Source organism: Dasypus novemcinctus, chromosome 8 (assembly GCF_030445035.2).
Source record: "Dasypus novemcinctus isolate mDasNov1 chromosome 8, mDasNov1.1.hap2, whole genome shotgun sequence".
Taxonomy (NCBI): domain Eukaryota; kingdom Metazoa; phylum Chordata; class Mammalia; order Cingulata; family Dasypodidae; genus Dasypus; species Dasypus novemcinctus.
The window spans coordinates 99,036,321-99,064,311 of NC_080680.1; the positions used below are offsets into that span (position 1 = coordinate 99,036,321).

General features: G+C 40.0%; 1 protein-coding gene across 3 annotated transcripts in view; it reads left to right on the top strand.

The window, feature by feature from the left end:
* Positions 1 to 8,899: 8,899 nt before the first annotated feature.
* The window catches only part of MEGF9 (multiple EGF like domains 9), a 141,218-nt gene continuing 122,126 nt past the window's right edge, over positions 8,900 to 27,991 (top strand). Inside the window, exon 1 of one of the 3 annotated variants that reach the window (XM_058302475.2) lies at positions 8,900 to 9,708. In XM_058302475.2, the coding sequence (XP_058158458.1) occupies positions 9,129 to 9,708 (580 nt within the window). In that variant the 5' untranslated portion in view covers positions 8,900 to 9,128. The remainder of the gene's footprint in view (positions 9,709 to 27,991) is intronic. The other 2 variants (XM_058302476.1, XR_011649480.1) reach the window with 2 other exon arrangements.

Sequence of the window (27,991 nt, forward strand, 5' to 3'; positions counted from 1 at the left end):
AATGTCCTCTAACTATTACTGCACTAAAGTACATTATATTTGCCTCTTTTTTGGTCTATCTCAGTCATTAAGATGTGAGTTTCATGTCTTCTCTTTATCCCTAGTATCATGCATATAGTCAGGCAAATATATGTGTTTTACTGGCGTTTGTTAAATGAATGAATTTAATTAATGAGTGATCCTGTTTGTTCCCAAATCTAGAGTCATTCTTTTATTTTTTTTCTTTTTTATTTTTTTAAAGACTTATTTTTATTTATTTAATTCCCCTCCCCTCCCCCGGTTGTCTGTTTTCTGTGTCTTTTGCTGCGTCTTGTTTCTTTGTCCGCTTCTGTTGTCGTCAGTGGCACGGGAAGTGTGGGTGGCGCCATTCCTGGGCAGGCTGCACTTTCTCTCACGCTGGGCGGCTCTCCTTTAGAGGTGCACTCCTTGCGCGTAGGGGCTCCCCTACGCGGGGGACACCCCTGCGTGGCTCGGCACTCCTTGCGCGCATCAGCACTTCGCATGGGCCAGCTCCACACGGGTCAAGGAGGCCCAGGGTTTGAACCGCGGACCTTCCATGTGGTAGACGGATGCCCTAACCACTGGGCCAAAGTCCGTTTCCCTAGAGTCATTCTTGATTTATTTCTTTCTCTTACCCTACACTCAATTCAATAGCAGGTCTTGACAATTCCACTTCTAGAAAAGATCCTGGATCTGCCTCTAGGCCAGTCCAGGCCACCATCTTCTCACACCTGGACAACTCAAGAGGCTTCTCACTGGTCCCTGTGCATCCATATTTGCTGCCCTATGATCCACTCTCATCCTTGTGCTTAAAACTCTTCCTTGGGGAGTGAATGTGGCTCAAGCAGTTGAGCACCTGTTTCTCACACAGGAGGTCCCAGTGCCTCCTAAAAACAAAACAAAACAAAAACAAACAACAAGCAAAGGAATGAAAAAACCAACTCAGGGGAGCAGATATAGCTCAGTGGTTGAGTACCAGCTTCCCACCTATGAGGTCCCACCACTGGGTTCAATCCCCAGCTCCAGTACCTCAAAAACAAAAAAACAAAAAACAAAACCCAAACCAAAAAAACCTTTCCCTTTGTTCTCATTCTTAGAGTAAAATAAAATCCAAACTTCTCATATGGCTACAGAGCCTTGCATTATCTAGCTCCTAACATATCTTGTACGACTCATTCACTTAACCTGCTTCTTCCATTCTGGTCTCCTTTCAGGTCCTTCCCCACCTCAAGTTCTTGCACTTGCTGTTCCTTCCATTGTTGGCAGAGCTCCTTCTTTTGATTTCGGGTCAAATGTTCAAGTCCTCAGAGAGGCTTTCCCTCACCACCCTAAGTGGGTGTCTCCCAGCTCTTCTGTGTCACAATAGCTTGTTTATCTCTTTTTTAGCACTTACCATAGTCGGTCAATATCTTTCTTATTTACCCATTTACTTCCTAATTGATTGTCCCACTTGCTATTTTGTAAGCCTGTGAGTGCAGGGTCCTTTACTATCTTGTTTCACTAAGCTACTCCTATTGCCTAAATCAGTGCTTAATACATTTGTGCTGAACAAGTGAATGAATCCTCCCAACAACACAACAGGTAGACCAGGTGTTAGATACTGATTTTACAGGTGACAAAACTGAAACTTAAGAGGGATTGATTCTTACCCAAGGTGTAGCAATTTGATATGGTTATGAATTCCAAAAATAGATATTGGATTATGTTTGTAATCTGGTCTATTATTGGGCATGATTGAATGATGATTAAGGCTTTGATTGGGCCACATCAGTAGGGCATTGAGTCCCCATCCATCAATGCCCTTGATGGGTGGGGACTCACAGATAAAAGGCATGGCAAAGGACAGAGTTGGAGCTTTTGATGCAAGGGTTCTTAATGTTGGAGTTTTGAGTTGGAGTTTAATGCTGAAGTCTTAAACTGGGGCCCTGGGGAAAGAGAGAGAGCCATTCACCTGATAGTCTACAGCTGACCTTGTGGAGAGAGGCAAAGCCTAGAAAGCCTCATAGTCTACGGCTGACCTTGTGAAGAAAACAGAGGATCTGAGCCCATAGAGAAGAAAGACTCTGGAAGGGAGGAACCCAGGAAGCCTGAAGCCTCACAACGTCGGCAGCCATCTTGCTCCAATAAGTGAAAAAAGTCAAAGGTTATGTTTTATGGCCTGGTATCTGTAAGCTCCTACCCCAAATAAATACTCTTTAAAAAACCCAACCAGTTAGTGGTATTTTGCATCAGCACCCCTTTGGCTGACTAATAGACAAGGTAACAAAGACTGAAAGTAGTATAGACTAGAACATGTGCTTTTCCCACTAAAGCATCTCACCTTGAAGGGAGATAGAGTCTTGACTAGGAACTCTGTGTGGCTGATTCATGAGCAAATTCCCCAATCTAGGACCCAATGGCAGAAATCCCAAGGTTCCTGCCTCCTAAAGAGCCAGTATGTGGCTAAAGATTATATCCATTTCCAAATTTCAAATTGTACCTGAGGCATTGCACATACTCAGTAAACACTCTGTGATCACAAGAGAAGTGCAATGATTGTCTGAGAAAGGAAACCAAGCTCTGACCTCAGGCCTGATCTCCCAGGACTCTCATCAGAGGCTGTTCTAATTTGGGCCTGATGGAATGGGCAAGATGCTGTTTCTAGTTCCCTTATACTAACGTGGCCTAATTTGGAAGAGTTGCCATTCCTCACGTCTGCACTGCTGCCTGAGAACAGATCTAATTATTACCATTATTTAAAATACTGCCTTGACCATCATAATAAACCAGCAGCAGGACATCATTTTTCTGATTCTGGAAGGAAAGATCTGGAGGGTAAGCCTGGTGACTGGAGGCCAGAGAGCCTGGACCAGAAGTCAGAAGGGCAGTGTTGTGGGTTGATGGCCCTGGGTTTCCAGCCAGTAGACCATTGGCCCTTCACTGAGTCTCTGTTGTCTCCCTCCTGTAAAAGGAATGATTTGGTCTGATGTTGGCCTGGGAATCAAGAAGGTTTGGCTCTGACCCCACCCACTCTGTTACTAATTTCCAGTGTGGGATGTTTTACAAGGCCTGGTTCTTCTCTGGGTCTGTTAATCATCTACACAAGGACAAGTTTGAAGGTACTGATCCCTAAGTCCCCTTCCAGTTCTAATATTTACTGTTTTATGACCTTTTCCGGGAAAGATTTACTCCTCTAGGCCTGAGTTTTTCCTTAGCATTTAGTCTTCAGAAGCCAGCATGAAATTGATACAGCTACCTCAAAATAGACCAACAAAGGGCATCTTTGTCCTAAAGGCCTGGAATTCTCAGGGGCACCTGAGGTATAATAGAGTCAAGTGACCACTTTTAGCAGTCCTAGATGCTACCCTCTAGCAGGTACACATCTTCCAAAGAAGAAGGATCCCATGTGGGCTAAGGTCATGGGAATGGGTTGGAGAGTATGGAAGTTCTGCCATTGAGCTCCAAGAACATTGTACCCTCCTGGCCTTGGTCCCCTTATCCAATAAAAGACAAAGTTTAGGAAAATCAAATATGTACTGATGTCTTTTGAAAGTTTACTGTGGTCTGAACATTGGCTCAACACTTTGTATACATTGTTTTGTTTGACCTTAAGACCTGTGAGATAGGTGATATTATCCCCATTCTACAAAAGAGGAAAGGGAGACAGAGAGCTGAAGTAACTTGTAACAGCTAGAATGACCCACTCTGAACCCAAATTCTTTAATGCTAAATGATACTATTAAAAAAACAACAGCAATAAGAAATAATCAAAGATGAGAAAGTGCAGTTAGCAGATGTGGAAATCATTCTAGACCAGAGGCTTAAATGAATGGCTATGAATCCTAGTTTTTCCATTTTTACCTGGATGACCTTGGATAAGTCATTTGGCTTAACTTTGAGTGACAATATACTGACCTGTGAAGTGGGGATAATCACTCCTTTCTATTTCACAGTATAAGATTGAAGGATGTAATGCATGTAAAACTGTTTAGCATTGATAATGGTTGGGAAAGCTCTGTGTGCTGTGCACCTGTCAGTAATCCTCTTTATTACAATTATAGAAACCCAAGGAAAATGGTTATTTGTGAAGCTCTGACCTCATTCCTCCCCCAAATGGTTCAAATTCTTTGCTCTGCAGTCAACATTGATGACGAGTGAGGGTTAGACTTGGTACCCCCTGTGAATGATGTCTTTCAGTAGCAAATGTTTTCCTGAGCTTATTTTAGCAGCAAAGGAACTTTGAAGCAGGATTTCAACATTTGGCTTCATGCTTTGGATAGTGCCTTGCAATTAATGTGGGTTTACAACTTAGGTCTTTTTTCCCTCTGATCCTCTTAAGAGATACCATGACATGGGGTTGTGATTCAAATGAGGTCTTCTGTAGTTATTCCTGGGTAAAAATAATACATGTTCGCTTTAAGAAATTTGGAAAATGCAGAAAAGTATGAAGGAGAAAACAAAAAGTACTCAAAATGGATTCACTCAGAGACAAAGAATGTTAATGTTTTGGTGTATTTCTTTTTGGCCTTTTATTCTGTGCATATATCATCTTACATAATTGGGATCAAAATGTAAATAGTCATTAACCTATTTTTTCACAATTTTATATTGCAAGCATTTCCTTCATAAATATCTTTATAAACATCATTTTTATGAATGTATAGTATTCCAGTGAAGGGATATCACAGAGTACAAAATATTTAACCTATCTCTTATTGTTATCAGTTTAGGTTTTTCTAATTTTTACTATTATAAATAACATTCCAATAGACAGTTTTGTACAAAAATTTTTATTTACATATGATTTTTCCCCCTAGGATAGATTCTTAAAAGTGAAAATAATGGATCAAAGAATACAAATGCTTATAAGGGTTTTTGGAAAGATGTCAGTTTTCATTCTTATCAACAGTGTGAGACACACCTTTACCAGCAACGAGTATTACTCGTTTTTTGTTTTTTTTAAAAAGATTTATTTATTTATTTAATTTCCCCCCTCCCCTGGTTGTCTGTTCTTGGTGTCTATTTGCTGCGTCTTGTTTCTTTGTCCGCTTCTGCTGTCGTCAGCGGCATGGGAAGTGTGGGCGGCGCCATTCCTGGGCAGGCTGCTTTTTCTTTTTCACGCTGGGCGGCTTTCCTCACGGGCGCACTCCTTGCGCGTGGGGCTCCCCCACGCGGGGGACGCCGTTGCGTGGCACGGCACTCCTTGCGCATCAGCACTGCGCATGGCCAGCTCCACACGGGTCAAGGAGGCCCGGGGTTTGAACCGTGGACCTCCCATATGGTAGACGGACGCCCTAACCACTGGGCCAAAGTCCGTTTCCCAGTAGTACTCGTTTTTAAAAAGTTTTGCCAAATTGATAGGTTTAAAAAAAAAAGTATCTCATTGTTTTCATTTGCAAGTCTTGGATTACTTAAATTAAATATATTTCATGTTCGTGTTTCTTATTTGTTTGCATTTTCCTTTCTGTGAGTTGCCCTTTAGTGTCCTTTGCTGGGCAGACGTGGTTAATAGTGACCCCAATAATCCCTAGACTTGTCTGCAGACTATGACAAATGTTGCATTTAGCCACAACTGAGGAGAGACCGGCCTCTGGCAGGATTAGAAATAGTCTACATCAGCATTGCTGTTTCAATGAAGCCAGAAAGGGGAAAGTTTCTGTGTTTCATTGGAATCTGGGACATGAAATTATTTTGCTGAATGAGCTATATCCATGATATTATTATTTTTTTAAGTCTTTTTAAAAAATTATGGTAACATATATATAAAACACAAAATTTCCCATTTTTACCATTTTTAAGTGTATGCTTCATTGTATTACTATGCCTTCTTTTTTTTTTCTTACTTCCAAAGCTTCTCTTTCCTTATATGCTCCTCTATAGAGGGGCTAAATTTGGGGTGTGTGTGCATATTCTTTCTTCCAGTATATATTCACTGACCTACTATGTGCGCAGCACAGTGGCTACATTGGCTGTGGTGCAGAGAAGAACATGGGCTCTGGAGTTGAGCAGATCTTCAGCAAGTCCTTTAGCCTCTTGGAGGCTCAGTTTCCTCCTTTTTCGAGTGTGGTTATTACACACAAGGAATAAATGAGTTATGAATGCAGAACTGCTAGACCAGTGACTGCCACATCGTAAGACTCTGTTTAGCTATTTGCTCTATTGTCTGCATAACCACCATTACAATTACTTTATAGGATTAAACTGAATAAATACAATACCTTTCTTTGATGTTGAACATTTAAGGTTTCCAATTTTTAAATATAAAAGTAAAATATTATTCCTAAAAAATTAAAAATCATCTTGTGGTTTAGAAACAAAGGCAGAGCAAAAAATTAAGAATTAAATGTTGAATGAATCAATACTAATACACTTTAATTATCTTTTAAAAAATCAACATTTTTTTCTATATATATTACAGGCAAATTAGCACATCTTACAAGCCCAGGATTGGGTGGCCCCTGCCTGAGGCAGAGAGCTGGCCTGGACCACTTTGGCAAGGTCTTTGAGTTCTTTACTCTGCAAGTATCTGGGCAAAGAAGCTGCATCAGCTTTTCTCCCCTATCATGGGAGAATCTCTGATACAGTATAGCTCAGGGCCAACCCAGCATTTTTCAGATATCATTTGGGGATGTCTGCTAGGGCAATTATCAGACCATGTCATCTAATGGGGCAGGTTATGGGACACAGGCTTCAGCTCTGGTCATTCAGCCAACAAGGCTCAAGGTTAGCACTGGTAGAAATGCAATATGAATCCATAGAGGTTGAGCCCCTTCTGCATGTTAGGCTCTGTAAAAACATTCTTTTCAATCCTCCCCTCAACTAAGCAAGATGGATTTTATCGGCCCCACTTTATAGATGAAGAAACTAAGGCTCAGTGATGAGAAAGGTTTCCCCCAAAGTCACAAGGCTAGCAGAGTTGTGACCCAGGTCTGTCTGACTCTAAAACCCAAGTTCTTCCCAGAGCACCATAGGATCTCTTTTCACCTTAATCTAACCAGCATGGATTAATGTTCACATGAAGCACTGGGAACCGAGAAAACAGTGATAGGAGAGACACATAAATCACAAGTTCTGGTATCAAGGCTGATGCATGCCCGTGAGAAATGTTGAAGCCACGTGGCATTGCTATGTATCCTGTAAAGCAATCCTTAATCCTTTAAGGAAGAGCAGAGGAGAGATTGATATATCAGGGCGGCAATCAATGAATAAACAAAGGACAGTGGGAAAAATGTGGAGAGGGAGATTACTTCCCATCAAGAGATTCAGGAAAGTCTCTTAGAGAATGTGGAATTTTAGTTTGGGTTTCAAGGTCCAGGAGAAATCAACAAGACAATATGGGGAAGGGGTTATGAACAAAGATCCTTTTCCCCAAGCGGAGTGAAAACAGAAGCTTAATTGGTGTTTGCTAAATACGGTCTTGAAACCAAAGCACACCCCCCTCATTTTGAGCCCCCTTACATACCGACAGACATACCACGACACACCCAAAGATAACCACAAAATCATACAGTAAAATACACAGAAAACACACACCATATACTTGAAACATTACAAAGAGATACTAGCTCCAAGAATACTCACACAGATACATATAAAACTCACACACAAAAATAAGAAAAAAAACTCATACACACATACAAATATGTTTATGTTTTCATACACAAACACATACATATTCACCCACACATATTCGGCTTGTAAATAAATGCATATTTTCATTACCATATACACAGGCTCACATGCAAATCTGCTCCTGGCCTTCATTTGCGGGAGGCCAAAGACTAATGTCAAAAACGGCACAGAAGCCAACATCGAGTTAGGGAGGCAAGGACTGGGATGACGATTGGGCTTCTCACGGGATTGTTCCATGACAAGCCCGCACCCCCTGGCTGCCCTGGAAGCTGAGCTCAGGGCCCCGGGCAGGTGGTGCAAGCCTGGGCACCGGGATTCTAGTTTCATCCAAGGTTTACTGTCATCCAGGGACAAGCCCTGATATTAGCCACATCCCAAATTTTGGCACCAGTCGGAGGCTCAGGGGACACAGCAGGGCTGTGGCTTGGGGTTGCTTTCTAGTTTTAGGCTTGTCCAGACAGAGTACAGGGAGTAGCTACCATTAACGAGGGTTAACTGCCAATCAAGCACTGGGCTAAGCCCGTAATGAACATTTTTACTTAATTCTCACAACAGCTCTGTGAGTGAGGTCCTATCATTCCCATTTAACAGGTGAGAAAACTGCACCCAGTCCACAAGACTACTTAGCAGGAGACCCGAAGCTTAGGTTCAACCCCATTCAACTCCTTCCCCGGCCTTGAGGGGTTCAGGGTAAGGTGTGCGTGTGAGTCTTTCTCCCCAACGCAGGGAGCCTGGCACAGCGTCTACCCACAGCAGGTGCCGGGTGAGGACGCTGGTCTCGCTGAGGGCCTCAGTTTCCCCGTCTTTGAAACGGGAATAGCAGTGCAGACTTCACAGAGTCGAGGCCAGGCTCTCTCGTGCAATACAGGGAAAGCTGAGTTCTACATCTTCGCTGCTGCCGCCTTCGCGCGATGCGAGGGCTCCAATCCAGTCCCCGCCCAAGCAGGGGCGCGGCGGCGGCGCCCTATTGTTCCGAGGGCGGGGAAGCAGCCGAGAGCAGATTCCCCGCCCCGGGTCGCGCTCGCCGCCCAGTGGGGCAGATGACTTGGCCCGGCGTCTGCCGCGCGGGGCGCGTCCTTTGTCTCCTGCGCGGCGTTGGGTGTTGGAGGCCCGCGCCCGGCTCCTAGGGCAGACAAAGCCGCGGCCACGGCGCGTCGGGCGGGCAGGAGCTGAGGCTCGCGCCACACTCCGCCCGCCCTACGCCCCGCCCCCACGCCGCGCCCCCTCCCCTCGGCACCTCCTGATTGGCCTGCAGGGCTACAAAGAGGCCGGGGAGCGGGCGGGTCACGTGGGCTAGCGTGCCCTCCCATTGGTCAGAAGAGGTTGTCAATCGGGGAGGGCGGGCTGTCCGCGCAAGGCCGGGTCGCTCCCTTGGTGCTGGGGCCCGCCCGCGGGGCCGGCCGCCTGTCAGAGAGGGAGCCGGCGATGGTGCGCCGGGTGGCGGCGGCGGCTGCGGCAGCTTCCTTGTCCGGAGCTCTGGGAGGAGAAGATGACTGACCAACCGACTGACTGAATGAATGAATGGCGGAGCCGAGCACGCCATGAGGAGCCTGCCGAGCCTGGGCGGCCTCGCCCTGTTGTGCTGCGCCGCCGCCGCCGCCGCCTCAGCGACCTCGGCGGGTAATGTCACTGGTGGCGGCGGGGCCGCGGGGCAGGTGGACGCGTCGCCCGTCCCGGGGCTGCGGGGCGAGCCCAGTCACCCCTTCTCAAAGGCGACGGCTCCCCCGGCCCAGGCCCCGAGGAGCGGACCTCCGCACGCTACAGTCCACCGATCCCTGGCTGCGTCCTCTTCAGCTCACTCCCCGGAGACCACCACTCGGGCGACGGCAGGACCCGCTCCGTCCACCTTTCAGGCGCAGCTCGGCCGCGCACCGACCGCCCCTCCGGCGATGGAACCCACTCCGACCACTCCTCGGGCGCCGACCGGGTACACGCCGATCACCTACTCTGCGACCACTAGCCCGGCGCCGACCACCTCTGTAGCGACCACCGTTCCGGCGCCCACCGCTGCCCAGACCCCGACCCGCGTTTTCCTCGGCAGCAGCAGCGTCCCGCCCACCCCACCTGCCACCGAGGTCCCCTCTCCTCCACCCCCAGGTGAGCCCCAGCGCTTTCTTACCCATAGGACAGGTCCCTCCCGAGCGGCTGCCCATCCTTTTCCCAGCTCCTGACGTCTGGGTTCTTGGCTGGAATTTATTGTCTCCTGCCCCAAAGACTCCCCAGATTTCGCCTCCCAAGGGGAGGTCCAAGCTCCAGCTCGTCCCCCTCCCCCCAACCTGGAAAGTCTTTTGTCCCCCCTGCGCTGTGCTTCCTCGGGAGCGGGGCGGCTGCTGTGTGGAAGGCAGGGCATCTCCGTAAACAGAGCTTCCTGGCCTTTGTCAGAGACTCGAGGTGCAAACTTTCGGGTTCGGTTCAGTTCATTCACCTTGCCTCTCCTCCCGGGTGATTTGGAGGAAGTTTGAAAGGCCGCATCGTGGCTCAAAAGCTGTGTATAAAGGATTCTTTCCAAAGCTCCGGTTTCCTTGTTCATTTCCCCTTGTTTATATTAATATCAGATGTGCTTGTGACAGGTGGAGGAGATATTGAGAGGATTTTGTTTACAAACAATAGCACAGGCTATTTGAGGCCCAAAAAGGATTGTAGTTCATGTTTTCCCTGCAAATACGTGGATTTGATAGGTCTTTGGGGACAGGTGTGTATCTAGGTTGAGCACATTTATAAATTAGGTTAAATCCCTTTCTTGCATCTACCATGGTTTGTTTTGGTTTGGTTTGGTTTTGGTTTTGGTTTTTATTCCTCAATCACAAGGTTAATATATTTGAACAAAATATATAATTTAAGCAGGGATTCTCATTTTTCTCCCTTAAGCTAGAATCTTCAATTTTGCTGATGGTGATAAATGCCAATTTTTGTCTGAATCCACTGAGAAAATATAGCATTTCTCCTTGCTGGTTGAAATCTTTAAGCATTGTTAGAGACAAACTCCTATTTTTTTCTCCATTTAGGTCTAAAATGAACTGGAACTAAACAAATAAAATCTACTTTGTCAAGACATAAGGGAAGAATTTCTGAACTGCTCTGCTTTGATTTGGAGTATAGATTTGTCTAGACCATTTGTATAGCTGTACGTATAGTAGTGGATCTCTGATCTAATTATTAAATGCTCAGCACTTTACTGTAGAGTCAGATATTACTTTGAACTGTAGCTGAGTTTGTAGAAAGTTTTTCCACATGGTTATGAGCCTTAAAACAATCTTGAATCTTGAATTCGAGCTTGGCATTGACATAAGTAGTAATACAGATTATTCATCCACTAGAAAGCCAAATTTGCATCCCTCCAGCTTGAAGGAGTGTATTAACTAGCTGGATTTTTATCTGTAACCTTTTTTGGCCTTAGTATAGAAAGAGATTGACACATTACTGAGAGACAGGAAGCAGAGTGGTTAAAGGTATGGACTCTGGAGTCCATCCTTAGGTTTGAATTCTAGCTCTACCCCTTATTAGCTGTGTAACCTTGAGTAGGTCACTTAACCTCTCCAGCCTCAGTTTCTTCAACTTTAAGTGGAATCCTTATCTCATAGGGTTGTCATGAAGATGAACTAAGTTAATAAATTTGTAGTCCTTAGAATAGTTCCTGATATGTGGTAAGCCCAATGTATATGTTAGCTATCATTATGACCAGGTGTTTTGTTTTTTTATTTTTTAGGTTTGTGTGTGTGTGTGTGTGTGTGTGTGTGTGTGTGTAGAAAGCATTTGAGAAACCTAGAGAGGAAAGGAATTGTGGTTCTTTTTGTTTTAGTAAAATATAATGGAAAAGCATGAATTAAAAATTCTGGAGTTTCAAGCACACAGTGGCATTCAAGATCACTGACTTTGAATGATTAGTATATGATTAATAAGTCTGTGTAATTGATGTCATTGTACTTTTGTTATTTTTAAATCATAAAAATAATGCTTGGAGAGTGGGTGTAGCTCTGTGGTTGAGCACCTGCTTCACATGTATGAGGTCCCGGGTAGAGTAACCCTTACTTGCAAAAAATACAAACAACACAGGAGCGTACAAAGGAAAAAGTGAAAGTCACTCCTGCAGAGCCTCCTACTTCAGTCAGTCCCTAGAGGTTACTGCTTGTTAACAGTTTGATCTTTGTTCAGACATTTTTCTGGATATATGTTGGTTTTGTTTTTTCTTAAGTTTTTTTTTCTAGTTAAATGGAATAATCCTATATACTATTTTTGCAACATGCTCTATTCACTCAACTATGTATCGTGGCCCTTTTTTCATGTCTATAACTAAGGTCTACCTTATTCTTTTTAACAGCTACAATTTTCATTGTAAAAATATATCATAATTTAACCAATTTATTCATGGACACCTGGATTATTTCTGACCTTCACTTTGAGAAGTACAAAGAAGAATGTGTTCTTATTATAATTTCATCATCATATATATAATATTCTCTAATACTTTCACTTGAGTTTCTTAATCCAAATAAATTTCAAGTGAAGTAAAGCTAGATTAATATTTGCCATCTAAACTGTGGTTCAAGGCTTTTAGTAACTCCCAGGCACTACATATGTCTCTGCCTATGGTAGTCTTTTGAAGACAAAAGTTTTAGAATGTCCAATTTCAGTAACTCTTGTGTTTTAAAATTTCTGTAGTTTGTACTTTTCTGTGAAATCACTCTGGATTGCCTCTATCTAGTCCTCAGCAGCTAAATGGACCTCGTGGGCCTATTGATAGGCAGTTTTAGCTTTAAAGTTCTATAATGGACATTTTATCCGAGCACGGTTCCAGTGATACATTTCATTGACAGAAGGGAAACTTCTAATTGAACTTGAGAACCTAGTTTGGCTTGCAAAGTTGGATTCCCTGGCATTTGGGAATATGGCTGTTCAGTTCCAATAAGGACTGAGTGCTACTGATAATATATGTATATATTATTTGATGGGATGGATCTTAATTGGTGTTTTTTGAAATAAGAATTTCTTTCATGTAAGTCTAACTGAGAGCTCTTGCCTGCCCTCTGTTAGGGCCCTTTTTTGTTTATAGGGCCACTCATCAGCAAACTGAAACAAATTGCCCAGCAAGCAGGTACTGTCCTCCCACAGATCTGGCAAAACTTTTAACTGATTGGTTGGCTAGGGTGAAAAAAGGGATGAAAAGAAAGGGTAATAATAATCATCAGAAAGACACTGAGGTGATGACAGAGATTTGATTTTTAAAAATTATGGACCTTTAAGGCTAGGCAGGACCTTGAAAGCCCCTGCCTCCTAATGTGATTGTACATTTTAAGAAATACTTCCATAGGCTTAGCTAAATATTTCTCCCTGTACTATTACCTACTTGTTCTGGTTCTGCCCTCCGAGACCATGCAAAACAAGTCTGCTCTCTCTGTGCCATGACATTTCTTCAGGGATTTGGGATCAGTGATCATGTTCCCTCAAAGTTTGAACTAAATAACTTCATCTCCCTCAACTGTTCTTTATGTGACGTGGTTTCAAATTCCCTCACTATCCTGATCAACCCTCTGTGGACTTTTGCCGTCTTTCTGTGACTTTCTCAAAGTGGAATCAAAGAGCTGAACATAATATTCCAGATGTGTTCTAACTAGCATGTAATAAAAGGGCAGTTACCTCGTACTTTCAGGATGCTGTCCTACTGTTGATGTAGTCCCTAATGGGGGTGTTGTGGGTTTTTTTTTTTTTGGCAGTCTCATTATGCTGTTGACTCATTGAGTCAATTAAGATAGCTAAGCCTTTTTTTTTTAGGTGCTAAAATGAGTCTTCCTTAATTCTGCACTTGGAAATTTTTGTTGTTTTTTAAAGTGTAAGATGTCCCATTTGCCAAATTTGTAAGATTGATCATATTGGAGTCCTTTTATATCCTTTTATATCCCAAATCTGTCATTTGGTGTACTGCACCCAGTTTATTCACACTCATCTATAGGGTGTTCCTCTAGACAGAAGTTAGAGTCTAAGAACAAGTTAGGGCAGGTTATCCTTACCTCACAGGGGAGAGTAAATTTACAGATGATAAAGCAGTTGGAAGGGAAGTTTAGATTGGTTCTCAAGGGTCTCTTCCAGCTCTAAAGTTCTGAGATGATTAATAGGCATAATTCAGGGCACATTAATGCACCCAAAGAGAATGACTTATTTGTGACCTAAATTATGAGAATGGACTTTAAACAAGTCCTAAAATTTAGAGTTTGAAAACTGACTACTCTGATATGTAAATTAAACATTCCAAATAGATTTTATTTGAAATGAACATTCTGGGAATCCAGGGCCCTTCTGATGTATTGAGTAATGTTTTCTTCATCTGAAAATTCTCTTCCTTTAGGTACAGGGTCTTATTTGCTTGTGGTTATTTAAGAAAATATAGCTCATTTTAAGGAAACAGAAACTGTTTTGGTTCTGAGGGTAATAGAAATCCACAATCTTTTATCCAAAACCTGTGAAGCAGGATGTGTTTCAGAATGTAGAATTTTTCAGATTTTCGGAAGTTGATGAATATACCTTGGTGAAGTCTGAGGCAGCATCCTGTAACCAAACACATTAAGTTACATGCAGCAAAATGCATGTATTGTCACACTTTGTGGGATAACTAAAGACAATAAGTAACCTTGCATTTGTTCAGGTAGAGTTTGCTGCCAAATGTTTTCAGGGCAGATCAGGTATCTGTCACTAAATAAGTTACAGAAGAAAATTTGGTGTTTGGAGTTTCTGTTGTTTAGCATCAGTTTTGAAGGAGCGTGGCTCACTGTAATAGTAATTACAAACACAGATGGCACTTACTGTGTTACAGGCACTGTTCTAAGTGCCTTAGGTATATCAACTAATTTAATTCTCATACCAGTAACCTTTTGAGTTAGAACTATTTTTATTCTTATTTTATAGATAGGGAAATGAGACCCAAAGAAACCCAGCCATGAGGCTGCCTAATTCAAAACCAGTCAGTCTGGCTCCAGAATCTGTATTATTTGCATTTAAACAAATAGCCTGGTAGAAGAGAAGAATAGGAAACCAAAAATATTGGTCTGTTGATGCTAATATGAAAAAAATTCTCTTCTTTGGCATTTGCTCCCTTCACCCCATTGTGCACCATTCATTCACTCCTCAAATATTCTGTTTTACAATGTTTTACAGCTGTGATTTCAAAGTATAGCTTTTATTCTTCCTTTGATTAGGTTTCCCTATGGTCAATGCTAGAGAAATTTGTCTTTAGTCTTTTTAAGGGCCAGGCCCAAGGACTTCCAAAATTCACTATGTTTTATACATGGCTTAAGTGTATATAGCTTTCTGTAGAAATTCCTTAGTGTGATTATTTCCTGTAACAGTATAGTTAAACTCCAGAACATTAGTTTCAGATATTCTGAATTATGTTACCAGGAAGCCTTCTGGCTAGTTCAAAATTTACATATTGAATTAATCTAACTAGGCCCTTTTTCTTGATTTTTTTAAAGACCCATAACATTAAAGTGTGCATTACTTTCATCTCAGTATTTCTCAACATGTATGTATTAACTTCCAGACGTCCTGGCACCCATGTAATGGAATGGAAGAAAAGTATCATGGTACTGTTTTTACTGATGGGTAAATTATGGGTCAGAGAGATTACTGCTCCAGGGCACTTAACTAGATCAGAAGAAATTAGGAATTAAGGTCTTATTTAACTGAAAGATAGTATTAGATGATCTTTTTAGTTATAAATAGCTTTAATTCATGCCTTTTGCCTTGATTTTGATTTTTGTTTATTTTCTTTAGATGTAATATACATCTTTAGATATAAAAGTCTTTATTACTAATGTTGAGATTATATTATAGGCACCTCCTCTGTGGTCATTTAGTCTTTTTTCAAATATACCTTTTAGTTTATTTGTTTTTTACTAGGAGCAATTATCCTAACTGCACTGGTAACTTTGAAGGGAGATTTTTAAAAAATTGTGACAAAAAAGATAAAGCTTATGTGCCTGATACCTGAATATGTATGTGTTTAAATCACAGTAACTGTTTACTGAAAATAATTATCCTTTTAGGTGTATCTAAGAACATGTGATAAATTTGCATCACAATATCCCTCTGATAAAGTACTGTACCAAAGATATCTCAGAAGAAATCTTTTCCTATTAACTTTTCTTCATTTAAAAAATCTTTCATTCTATTTGCTTGTTTTTTCACTTTAAACCCCACTATCTGTTCATCTCACTTTTGTCTTTTATTCTTAGCCCCATCCGTTCTTTCCCCATTCTTTAAGGAACCAAATTATCCTCTCTATTTGACACTACTACTTTGTCCTCCTTCAGTGCCTCCTCAAAGCCTAATTATTCCAAGAAGTCTCTCTAGATGAACAAAAGGTCCTTGAAGATGTCCTAGTAACAGGCTGCACAGGGTTGAACACTGCTCTTAGGACAAAACCTGCCTTTTTTCTGTAACTTTGATTTTTTTTGTTGACTTGTTTTTAGTCTTTTTTTCACCTTTTAAAATAAAATTAATTTATTTACAATATTCTCTCTTTTTGAAAAAATGAGGGAAATTTTTTCCTTTTGTTTTGGGTTCTTTATTGTCCAGCTTTCCCCCCCACCCTTCTTCTCAAAGAACAGTAAAGAAAAATATTGTCAAAATAGAAGTTATCGCCTCTAAAAAAATCAAGTACTTTGAATAAGGAGATTTCCCTTAGGAATAGTATGAAGAGAAATGAGATTCTACTTAGAGCAAGTGGACCTCTTTGAGATCTCTAGTATATTACATTAATTATTCATTTTTTGTTATATGACTTTGTTTCTTCCATTTTTCTTAGTTAAAAGAACAGTGATAGACAAATGAACATCTGATGACTTTTGTAGAAAGAGTAGCTATGTAGGACTAGCTAAGTAAGTAGTTTTCTTTAAGTCAGTGGATCCTAAATTCTTTCTTAGTCCCGTTACCCATTCTGTTATTTTGGGCAAGTAACTTCATCTGTAAAGTGAGGGAGTTAGACTAGATTTTTAGTTTTCAACCTGTATTTTTTTGGGACATAAGAGTTGCTCAGATGTGTTTGGGAGCCAGTATAGGGACTGGGAAGGCCTTAATGGGTCTACTTCTGGGACCTCCTTTTCCTTCCCCTTCCCACTGCCACCTCTTATTCCCACATGACCACCATACTTTAATCAGCTCTGCTCACATATGGTTTATATACTGGATTGTTCTTTCAGTAAAAAATTTTGAAATAGGAATTCTACTCTAAAATTCTATTATAAAGAAATTATGGTAATTTCTGGAATATTATGCAGCTCTTATAAATGTTAACATGATGTTAAGTAACATATATAGGAAAAGAGAAATATACCAAAATATTAAGTGGTTAACCCCCTAAGTAATGGGGGTTAAAATTATCCAGAATCCAGAAAAACCTATGTTTTTCTGACTTTTCCCAGTGTTTTTTCAATGAATATATCCAATTTTAATTTTATAGTCATAAGAGTAAATATAGGGAAACGGACTTTGGCCCAGTGGTTAGGGCGTCCGTCTACCATATGGGAGGTCCGCGGTTCAAACCCCGGGCCTCCTTGACCCGTGTGGAGCTGGCCATGCGCAGTGCTGATGCGCGCAAGGAGTGCTGTGCCACGCAAGGGTGTCCCCCGCGTGAGGGAGCCCCACGCGCAAGGAGTGCGCCCGTGAGGAGAGCCGCCCAGCGTGAAAAGAGGGTGCAGCCTGCCCAGGAATGGCGCCGCCCACACTTCCCCTGCCGCTGACGACAACAGAAGCGGACAAAGAAACAAGACGCAGCAAATAGACACAGAGAACAGACAACCGGGGGATGATGGGGGAATTAAATAAATAAATAAATAAATCTTAAAAAAAAAAAAAAAGTAAATATAGAATGAAAAATAAATAAAAAGTTGTCATAAGCTTGGTAAGCCTTTACTTACATTATATCAAGTCAGGTGATATTTCCTAGGACCACTTAACTATGATTTCTGTTGTTGATTCAGCAGTTGTAGTCTGCACCAGAGATATTTGTTTAGTTTCAGTGAGTGGTGGTTTGAAGAAAGGAGATTGCTAAAGGCAATACCCAAGAAAGGAGACTGAGGTCTGACAAATTAGGGACAAATCAGGGAAGGCATACCAATGATTTGATACCTTCAGGGAATGTTTAGCTGAGATCTTTAGCAGAGGCTGAAAACAGAGAGAGCTATTTCTTTATTCATTTCATTCTGACTGGAGAATTTAAAGCACGCACTTTAAAATTAGATCTTATTTAAAATTGTGCAAAATTTAAATTCATGGTATTGTTCATAGCCTTTACCAATAGATCTTTTATTCCTTAAAAGATATAAGGCCCCCAAAAGTTTGGCTTCAAACTGTCCATATGTTTTGCAATTAGATCAGAAGGGATTGCTTTTATACTTTTAATATAACAGCTGTTCTGTATGATCCTCTTGCCAGGGAGACAGCTAAACTTTGAAAGAAGGAAATATTTTGCCTAGTCACAGGAGAAATGATAAAGAATAGGACTGTTTTCAACCTCGCTAGGGAATATTAACCTTTAGTTAATACATTTTAGGCCCTTTAGATGACTTATTTTGGAATCCTTTGTTTCAGTCTTGCATGCTTTCTAGAAAGTGGCATATTACCAGGGATCTTATTAGATTTTTATTCTTTTTTTTTTTTTCTAGTGCTTTTACTTGATGTACATGAGCAAAAAGAAGTTAGTTAACTGAGAACATCATATTCACTAGCTCCTTTTAATTCTGGAAATAGTCATTAAGGTGAAATGCCTTAAAAATATTCTGGGGGAAGTTTAGATGTTATCCTTTCTGAAAGAAATTGGATGAATTGAATAGCTTATTAGATTCTTTCCAGGCCTATCTCTCAGTTTTAGCAGGAGTTCTTACCCTTTTTTTTCTTAAAGATTTATTTTATTTATTTCTCTCCCTCCCCTCTGCCCCTGACATTGTCTGCTCTGTGTCCATTCTTTGTGTGTTCTTCTGCATCTGCTTGTATTATCAGGCAGCACTGGGAAATTGTATCTCTTTTTTGTTGCATCATCTTTCTGCATCAACAATCCATGTGTGTGGTGCCACTCCTGGGCGGGCTGTGCTTTTTTCACATGGGGTGGCTCTCCTTGCGGGCATACTCCTTGTGTGGACTACTCCTTACATGTGGGGCTCCCCTATGTGGGGGCGCCCCTGCATGGCATGGCACTCCTTGCACGCAGCAGCTCTGTGTGTGGGCCAGCTCACCACACGGGTGAGGAGGCTCTGGGTATAGAACTCTGGACCTTTCATATGGTAGGTGGACGCTCTATCAGTTGAGCCATGTCCACTTCCCGAGTTCTTAATCTTTTTTGTTCCACGGACCTCTTTGCCAGTCAGGTGAAAACCACAGACCCCTTACTAAGTCCACACTATACTGTGTATTATTAAATAAACATATCACACCCTCACCAAAACGTACCCACAAAACTAATTTTTTTTTGAATTTCAATTCAAGCTCATGGACCCCGTGTTAAGAAACCCTGATTTATAGGGATGCAGTAGCTGTTTGTGAAGGGTTACTGGAAATAATGGGGGAAAAGAGCAGATGCTTGGCATTCCTACATCTTTACCCTGTTTTATGTGTAATGAAGCCTGATTAGAGGGAGGCATTGGGCTTTTTCTGTATTCGACTTATCATTTGACTTAAAATTTCTATATTCTAACATTATATAAACTATATAAATTGCATTAACAACATAGTTACACTATCCATTGATGTGTGGGTTAATGAATGATATAATAAAAACAAAACAATCTAGCTGATGGTTATTATACTATGTTGTTGTGTATTGCCTGCATACCTATCCTGTTCAACTGGTTTTGGTTTTAAAATTTGTTGCTTCAACATGTCCACAAAGACAGGACTGAATGGTCCAGTTAATCAGTGGAATGGCATTCAGCAGAACTAAATTTCAGTCTTTCTTTCCATTGACTTTGTGGGCTCCTTAGCATATTTTTTAATGGTTCTATGACTTAGTCTGTTTAACTGTAAAAAAGAAATTTATTACCCAGTATTTTTGAGAAGTAACATATGTAAATTACTTGGAGCTTTTCTGAAACACAAAGGCTTTATAGAATTCGAGTTTTTTTCTGGTATTCTTTCCTAGTGATATGGTTTAAATGAGCTTATACTGTAATGTGAACAAGATAACTTAAACACAACAAAGAAATAAATGTGCTGACATGTGTGGCTTCTGTATGCAAAATGTTTTTATGCTACTTTGTAGTTAACATTTGTATAATATAAACAATTATATATTGTGTTATAGCATTTTCCTGTATCTACTGTTCTCTCTCTATATATTACTATATCTGATGATATTACTATATAAACTATAGTTCCCTATACTGATTTTTCATAATTATTTTTGTTTCCATATTACCTTGTGAAAATAAAATAAACGTCTCATATTAAACTCATAACACAAATAAATTGTGCTCCTATAAATCTTCCTTTAAAAGATTTATTTATTTATTTATATTTCTCTCCCCTTCCCCCCCTACCCCCAGTTGTCTGCTCTCTGTGTCCATTTGCTGTGTGTTCTTCTGTGACCGCTTCTATCCTTATCAGCGGCACTGGGAATCTGTGTTTCTTTTTGTTGCATCATCTTGTTGTTGTGTCAGCTCTCTGTGTGTGTGTGTGGCACCATTCTTGGGCAGGCTGCACTTTCTTTCACGCTGGGTGGCTCTCCTTACGGGGCGCGCTCCTTGCGTGTGGGGCTCCCTCACGCGGGGGACACCCCTGCGTGGCATGGCACTCCTTGCATGCATCAGCACTGCGCATGGGCCAGCTCCACACGGGTCAAGGAGGCCTGGAGTTTGAACCACAGACCTCCCATGTGGTAGGCGGATGCCCTATCCATTGGGCCAAGTCCACTTCCCTCCTATAAATCTTTAATATTATTTTTGGTTGATCTGTTTAGAATGGATTCCACTTAATCTTTTTATGAATATGAAAAAGGTGCATGTTCATTTTAGAAAATATAAAGAAGTATGAAGACAAAATATGAACCCAGAGATAATGAAAGTTAATATTCTGATAACTACAGACATTTTTTTGCATCAGTGTTTATTTTATTCCATTTCCATCAGTGTTTATTTTATTCCATTTCCCCATTGAGATAATCCTGTATGTATGAATTACTTTGAAACTGCTTTTTCACATGATATATTTCAAATGTTTTAATATTTTAAAATGGACTTCTTTCAAGTGAAGTTGAAAGTAGTACTGTTGGTGCTATTACTATAATTTAAAATACCAAGCTTTGAATGCTTACTATGTTTAAGTTACTGTATTAGGTACCTTGTAATGGAGAAAAACTAACCACAGCAGAAAGCTTTTTATTACTGAGTTTACTATTTTATTACTGTGTACTTTGCTCTATTTCTCACAGCAATAAATGAGATCACTTATTTATTATGAAAACAGGGATGTGAGTTGGATTTAGCTTTGTTCTTAAATATATGACAGATCAAAATGTGAAAAATTTCACCACATTTAAATTATTCGTTATGTTACCAAAAAAGAACATGAATTCATTTTGGATAGAGAGCAAAGACTTCATACAGTGCTTTCCTTGAGACATGGTACTCCTCAGCAGAACCAAACTAGTGTCTATTTTTCTTGCATCTGCTCCAGCAAAAGCATGATTTTTCTTAGGTTCAAGTGGTCCCTGAGAGCCCAAAGCATTCTGGAATCAAGCCAGGCATTTGGTATATTCATTTACATGGTGAGAGAAGTCATATGCCCATCTGCCCACCTCATACACTGCTAAAAGAGGCCTAGGTGTTGTGCTAAAGACTATGCCAAAGAATGGCTCTGGCTTTCGGAAACTGGGATTTACCTACATAATGACCTCTAGTCTCTGAAATTGGTGAAGAAATCCTCTAATTTGTAAATCAAGCAATAATGAATCACAGTATTTTTGGGACAGGATTAACTTAATTAATGCATGTAAAAACTTAATTCAGCACTGCTTAATAAGCAGTGTATAGATTAGTAATCAGCATATAGTAAACACTTAAAGTTAGCTATTATTATTATTAGGTTTTTTTTTTTGTTTCCTATTCATAATGTTTGAAAAACAACAGGAGAACCTTGTCTATGAGTTCTGAAGTAATAAACTTACTAGCTTCCTTAACACAGTCTGTAAACTGACAACACACTGATAATCGGGAAGACTTTCACATTGTCACAGATTAACATTTTCTAACTAACTGGTGGGTCTAAGGTGCAGGTTAGGACAAATAGGCTTGAGGTGAAAGACTATCTTTTATCCTTCCAAAGTGGTTGAGATCGAGCAAGAATTATCCTGTGCTATGTTGCCAGATACAACAGTAGTGGTATTGCTCAGAACTTAGACTAAATGAAAACTTTTCAAAAACCAAATGCAGTGTTCCACAACAATGCAAGGTGGTGCTGGCAGCACAATGTATGGGAATCCTGTATGGTATGCATAATTGTTTTGTAATCACAATTTATCTAATTTTAAAAAAAGCAAATTCAAAAATAAGACCCTAGAGAGTCAACAGCCATTGTTCAGTTCTGGTGGGTGTATATTCCTCTGGGATATATATATATTTTTTTAAGATTTATTTTTTATTTATTTCTCTCCCCATCCCCTCTCCCCCCAGTTTTCTGCTCTCCGTGTCCATTCTCTGTGTGTTCTTCTGTGTCCGCTTGTATCCTTGTCAGCAGCACCGGGAATCTGTGTATCTTTGTGTTGCATCATCTTGCTGCATCAGCTCTCTGTGTGTGTGCTGTGCCACTCCTGGGTGGGCTACACTTTTTTCACATGGGGTGGCTCTCCTTACAGGGCGCACTCCTTGCACGTGGGACTCCCCTACATGGGGGACACGCCTGCGTGGCACGGCACCCCTTGAGGACATCAGCACTGCATGTGGGCCAGCTGGATACAGGTCAGGAGGCCCTGGGTTTAAACCTTGGACCTCCCACGTGGTAGGCAGACGCTCTATCAGTTGGGCCAAATCTGCTTTCCTCTCTGGGATCTTTTGTAGGAATGAAACCCTACAAATGACCTAGTAAAATGAAAATAAGGATGGGCCTGTAGAAAGACATGCCCACTCAATTTTATATCTGTAGCACATTGACTCTTTTAAAAGCATGCCAAATACAGCATGTGTACACACAGTACAAGTCACATAACCTCCTTGGGTTTCAATATCATCCTTTGTGAAATGAATTTAATAGTACCTACCTAATAGAGTTCTTTAGTGTTAGATATACAATTAAAACCCAGCTCTGTCCAACTCAAAAGTCTGTGTTCTTTTTTGCCTTTGACTATCCTGTGCTGCATTGCCTAAGCAGATGGGAGTAGCAGCACATGAAATAAAGCGTTTTGTGGTTATGGTGCACAGTTTGGGTTCTATTTTTGTCACTTTCCCCCAAATGAGTTCATACGTTGTCTCTTTCAGTGCTAGTTACACAGTGACCCAGGTTAGCTTTCAGTATCTTCTGTGAAAATAAAAATTAGATCAAAGTATTGTCTCTTAAAGGTAGATATGGTTGTGGAAAGAGGATGGGAAGAAGAGATAGTAGTAGAAACTAGATGAAAGTAAATAGAGCACCATGGTAAATGTTAAGCAGAAATGAGCTGTGAGATTGTTTCCTCAGTACTAGTAGGATTGCTGCCAGAAGACACGTTTTTGGCAAGTAATATACCCTGGGAAATGGTAGAATTGACTATTCTTGACAACAATAAAACCTTTCATCTTTAACTTAATATGGACTCTAGATCAAGATGCTTATGTTTAACATTTTGTTGTAAAATGTAGCCGGTGGTATTTGATTATATAAAAGGCAGAGAAGAATATCAGACTTGCAAATATGTATCGTCAGCACCCGACTTAACTCCTGGCATGTGATAGATGCTCAGTAAATATTCACTGAATAATGAATACTCTTCATTTATTGAATAAATGAATACTCCTCAATAGTAAATTATTTATCTCTGGGAATGATACTGTCAAAAAGATCATTGAATGTGAATGACAGTATCAAAGCACTGTTTCATAATTTCCAAACAGACCACAAGAAATATGAGGACAGAAACTGTCTCATTCACCTCTGGTTACCTCTTTCTCCTATCCAGAAGCAAAACCAGAAAAGGAAATTTGGAATTCTTTCTCAGTTCTACCACCATAGCAGGAAAAATTTCCTGGAGTTCCATACCTGTCTGACATAAAATCTTTTTCATCTCCTTTTGTATAATCAGCTGTACTCCAAGATTGTAAAGATTGTCAGGCAAACTGTTGTGCAATCTATGTCTTAAAAAGTATAAAATATACACCAGCAATGAACAATTTGAAAAGGAAATTAAGACAATTCCATTTACAATGGCATCAAAAAGAATAAAATATCTAGGAATAAATTTAACCAAGAACATGGATAACTTGTACAATGAAAATTACAATACCTTGCTTAAAGAAATTGAAGAAGACCTAAGTAAATTGAAAGACATCTCTGTTCACTGATTGGAAGACAATATTGTTAAGCCATCTACAGATTCAAAACAACCCCATCACACAAAACAAACAAACAAACAAACAAACAAAAAACAACCCTATCACAATTCCAATGGCCTTTTGTGCAGAAATGGAAAAGCTGATTCTCAAATTCATGTGGAATTACAAGGGGCCCCAAATAGTCAAAACAATGTTGAAAAAGAAAACAGAGTGGGGGGACTCACTCTTCTCATTTCAAAACTTACTACAAAACTACAGTAATCAAAACAATGTGGTACAGGCATAAGGATAGACATAGAGAACAATGGAATAGAATTGAGAGTCTCAAAATAAACCCACACATCTATGGCCAATTGATTAAAACATTTTTTTATTAGAGAAGTGTGAGCTTACAGAACAGTCAAGCATAGCTTGCAGAATTCTCATACATCACCCCTCCACGGACCCCTTGCATTGTTGTGGGACATTTGTTACAAATTATGAAAGAACATTACTACTACTAACTATGGTCCATAGTTCACATTTTGTATATTTTTTCTGTATACCCTTTATTATGAACACCATCATTAGTATTGTACGTTTGTTGTATATAGTTCATGAGAGAACACTCTCATATTTGTACTGTTAACCAGTACAAGTTTATCATCCTCCATATTTCACTATGTTGTTACAGATCCATGCCTTGTACCAGCCATCCACAGTGGCACTCAGTGACTCTCACTTGCATCACAGGGTTGCGCAGTTATCACCTCAGTAAATTCTTGAACGTTTTCCTTAGACCTAAAGAAAAAATCCCATCCTCCCCTATTATTGACCATTAGCATTGGTATAGTACCTTCTTTAACATTGATGCAAGAATATGACAGTAATGTTGTCAACTATGCTCCGTAAGTTACTTAATTATATTTTTCCTTTGCATCACCATATTCTCACCTCCTTTTAATAGTGACATACATTTGTTCTAGCTCATAGAAGTACATTGTTGTATTTGTACTATTAACCACAATCCTCATCCACCTTCAGGTTCACTATGTTATTCAGTCCCTAGATTATTCTCTAGCTTTCTTTCAACTGAAATTTACATCCCTAAACTATCCCTTTCAACCACAGTCCCATTTATAAACCAGTTCTGTTAGTTATACTCACTGTAATGTGTTACCAACAACTCTACCCATTTCCACATTTTGGCAGTCAATCTAATTAAGAATCTAATACATTAAGCATCAGTACCCCTTCTTAGCCCTCAACCTATCTCTTAGTAACCTATACTCTAGGTTTTAACTCCATGTGTTTATTCATCATATTTAGTTCATATTAGTGAGACCACGCAATATTTGTCCTTTTGTGTCTGGCTTATTTCACTCAGCATAATGACCTTTATGTTTATCCGTGTTATCATATGTGTCCCAATTTCATTTCTTCTTGCAGCAGCATAGTACTCTATCATCTGTATATACCACATTTTGTTTATACATTCATCAGCTAATGGGTTGTTTTTATCTTTTGGCAATTGTGAATAAATCAAACCCTTATTGGATATGTGGTTTCCAAATATTTTTCTCCGATTGAGTAGACTGCTTTTCACCTTCTGGACAAGTCCTTTGAAGCACAAAAGCATTTAAGTTTGAGGAGGTCCCATTTGTCTATTTTTTCTTTCATTGTTCATGCTTTGAGTATAAGGTTTAAGAAACAACCACCTACCACCAAGTCTTAAAGATGTATCCCTGCATTTTCTTCTAAGAGTTTTATAGTTGTGGTTTTTACGTTTAGGTCCTTGATCCACTTTGAGTTAATTTTTGTATAATGTGTGAGGTAGGGGTCCTCTTTCTTTCTTTTGGATTTGGCTATCCAGTTCTCCCAGCACTATTTGTTGAATAGACTTTCTGACCCAGCTGGGTGGGTTTGAGAGTCTTGTCAAAAATCCTTTGGCCATAGATGTGATGGTCTGTTTCTGAACAATCAGTTCGGTTCCATTGGCCAATCTATCTATCCTTCTGCCAGTACCATGCAGTTTTAACCACTGTAGCTAGGTAATATGACTTAAAGTCCAGAAGCGTGAGTTCTCTAGCTTCACTCTTCCGTTTTAAGATGTTTCTGGCTAGGGAGAGCCCTTTATCCTTCCAAATAAATTTGGTAATTGGGTTTTCCATTTATTTTTAAAAAGGTTGTTGGAATTTTTTATTGGGATTTGCATTGAATCTATAAATTAATTAGGATAGAACTGACTTCCTCCCAATATTTCATCTTCTAATCCGTGAACACAGAATGTCCTTCCATTTATATAGGTGTTCTTTCATTTCTTTTAGTAATGTTTTGTAGTTTTCTGAATATAGGCCATTTATGTCCTTGGTTAAATTTATTCCTAAATATTTGATTCTATAAGTTGCAATTGTAAATGGAATCTTTTCCCTGACTTCCTCCTCAGATTGTTCATTACTAATGAATAGAAACACAACTGATTTTTTCATATTAATCTGATATCCTGTACTCTGCTGAACTTGTTTATTAGTTCTAGTAACTTTGTTGTAGATTTTTCAGGACTTTCTAGGTATAGGATCCTATCATCTGTGAATAACAAAAAATTTACTTCTTTCCAATTGGATGCCTTTTATTTCTTTTTCTTGACTTATTGCTCTAGCTAGAACCTCTAGCACTATACTGAGCAACAGTGGTGACAGTAGGAATCCTTGTCTTTTTCCTCTGTTCAGCCACTGAGTACAATGTTAGCTGTGGGTTTTTCATATATGCCCTTTATCATGTTGAGAAATTTTCCTTCAATTCCTATTTTTCAGAGTCATTTTATCAAGAAAAAATGCTGTATTTTGTCAAATGTCTTTTCTCTGCCAATCAAGATGATCATGTCATTTTTTTTCTTCTATTTATTAATGTAATGTGTTACACTGATTTTCTTGTGTTGAACCATCCTTGCCTGTCTGGGATAAAAATCACTTGCTCATGATGAATAATTCTTTTAATGTTATGTTGGATTCAATTACTATTTTCTTCAGGATTTTTGCTTCTATATTCATTATGGAAATGGGTCTGTGATTTTCTTTTTTCATTATATCTTTATCTGGGTTTGGTGTTGGGGCAGGGGTTCTTAACCTTTTTTCGTTCCATGGACCCCTTTGCCAGTCAGGTGAAAACCCCTTACTAAGTTCACACTAAACTGTGTATCATTTAATAAGTATATCACACCCACACAAACATGTCCCCACAAGAGTAACTGAAGTTTTTTGAACTTCAATTCAAGCTCATGAACCCCTTTTTAAAACTCCTGTATTAGGGTGATATTGGCTTCTTAGAATGAGTTTGGTAGTGTTCCCACCTGTTCAATTTTTTTGGAAGGGTTTGAGTAAGATTGGTATTACACCTTCTTTGAATGCTTGGAAGAATTCACCTGTGAAACCATCTGGTCCAGGGCTTTTCATTTTGGGGAGGTTTACTTATGAACGGTTTGTTGAGACCATCTGTTTCTTCTAGGGTCAATGTAGGTTGTTGGTATGTTCTGAGGAATTTGTCCATTTCATCTACATTGTCCAGTTTGTTGGCATACAGCTGTTCATAGTATTGTCTTATGATCTCTTTCATTTTTGTGGGGTCAGTAGTAATATCCCTGCTTTCATTTCTGATTTTATTTGCATCTTCTCTGTTTTTTTTTTTTTCTTTGTTAGTCTAGCTAAGGGTTTGTCAATTTTCTTGATCTTCTTGAAGAGCCAACTTTTGGTTTGTTCATTCTTGCTATTGTGTTTTTGTTGTTGTTGTTGTTGTTCTCAATTTTCATTTGTTTCTGCTCTGATCTTTGTTATTTCTTTCCTTCTGCTTGCTTTGGGAGTAGTTTGCTGTTCTTTTACTAGTAAATCCAGCTGTGTAGTTAG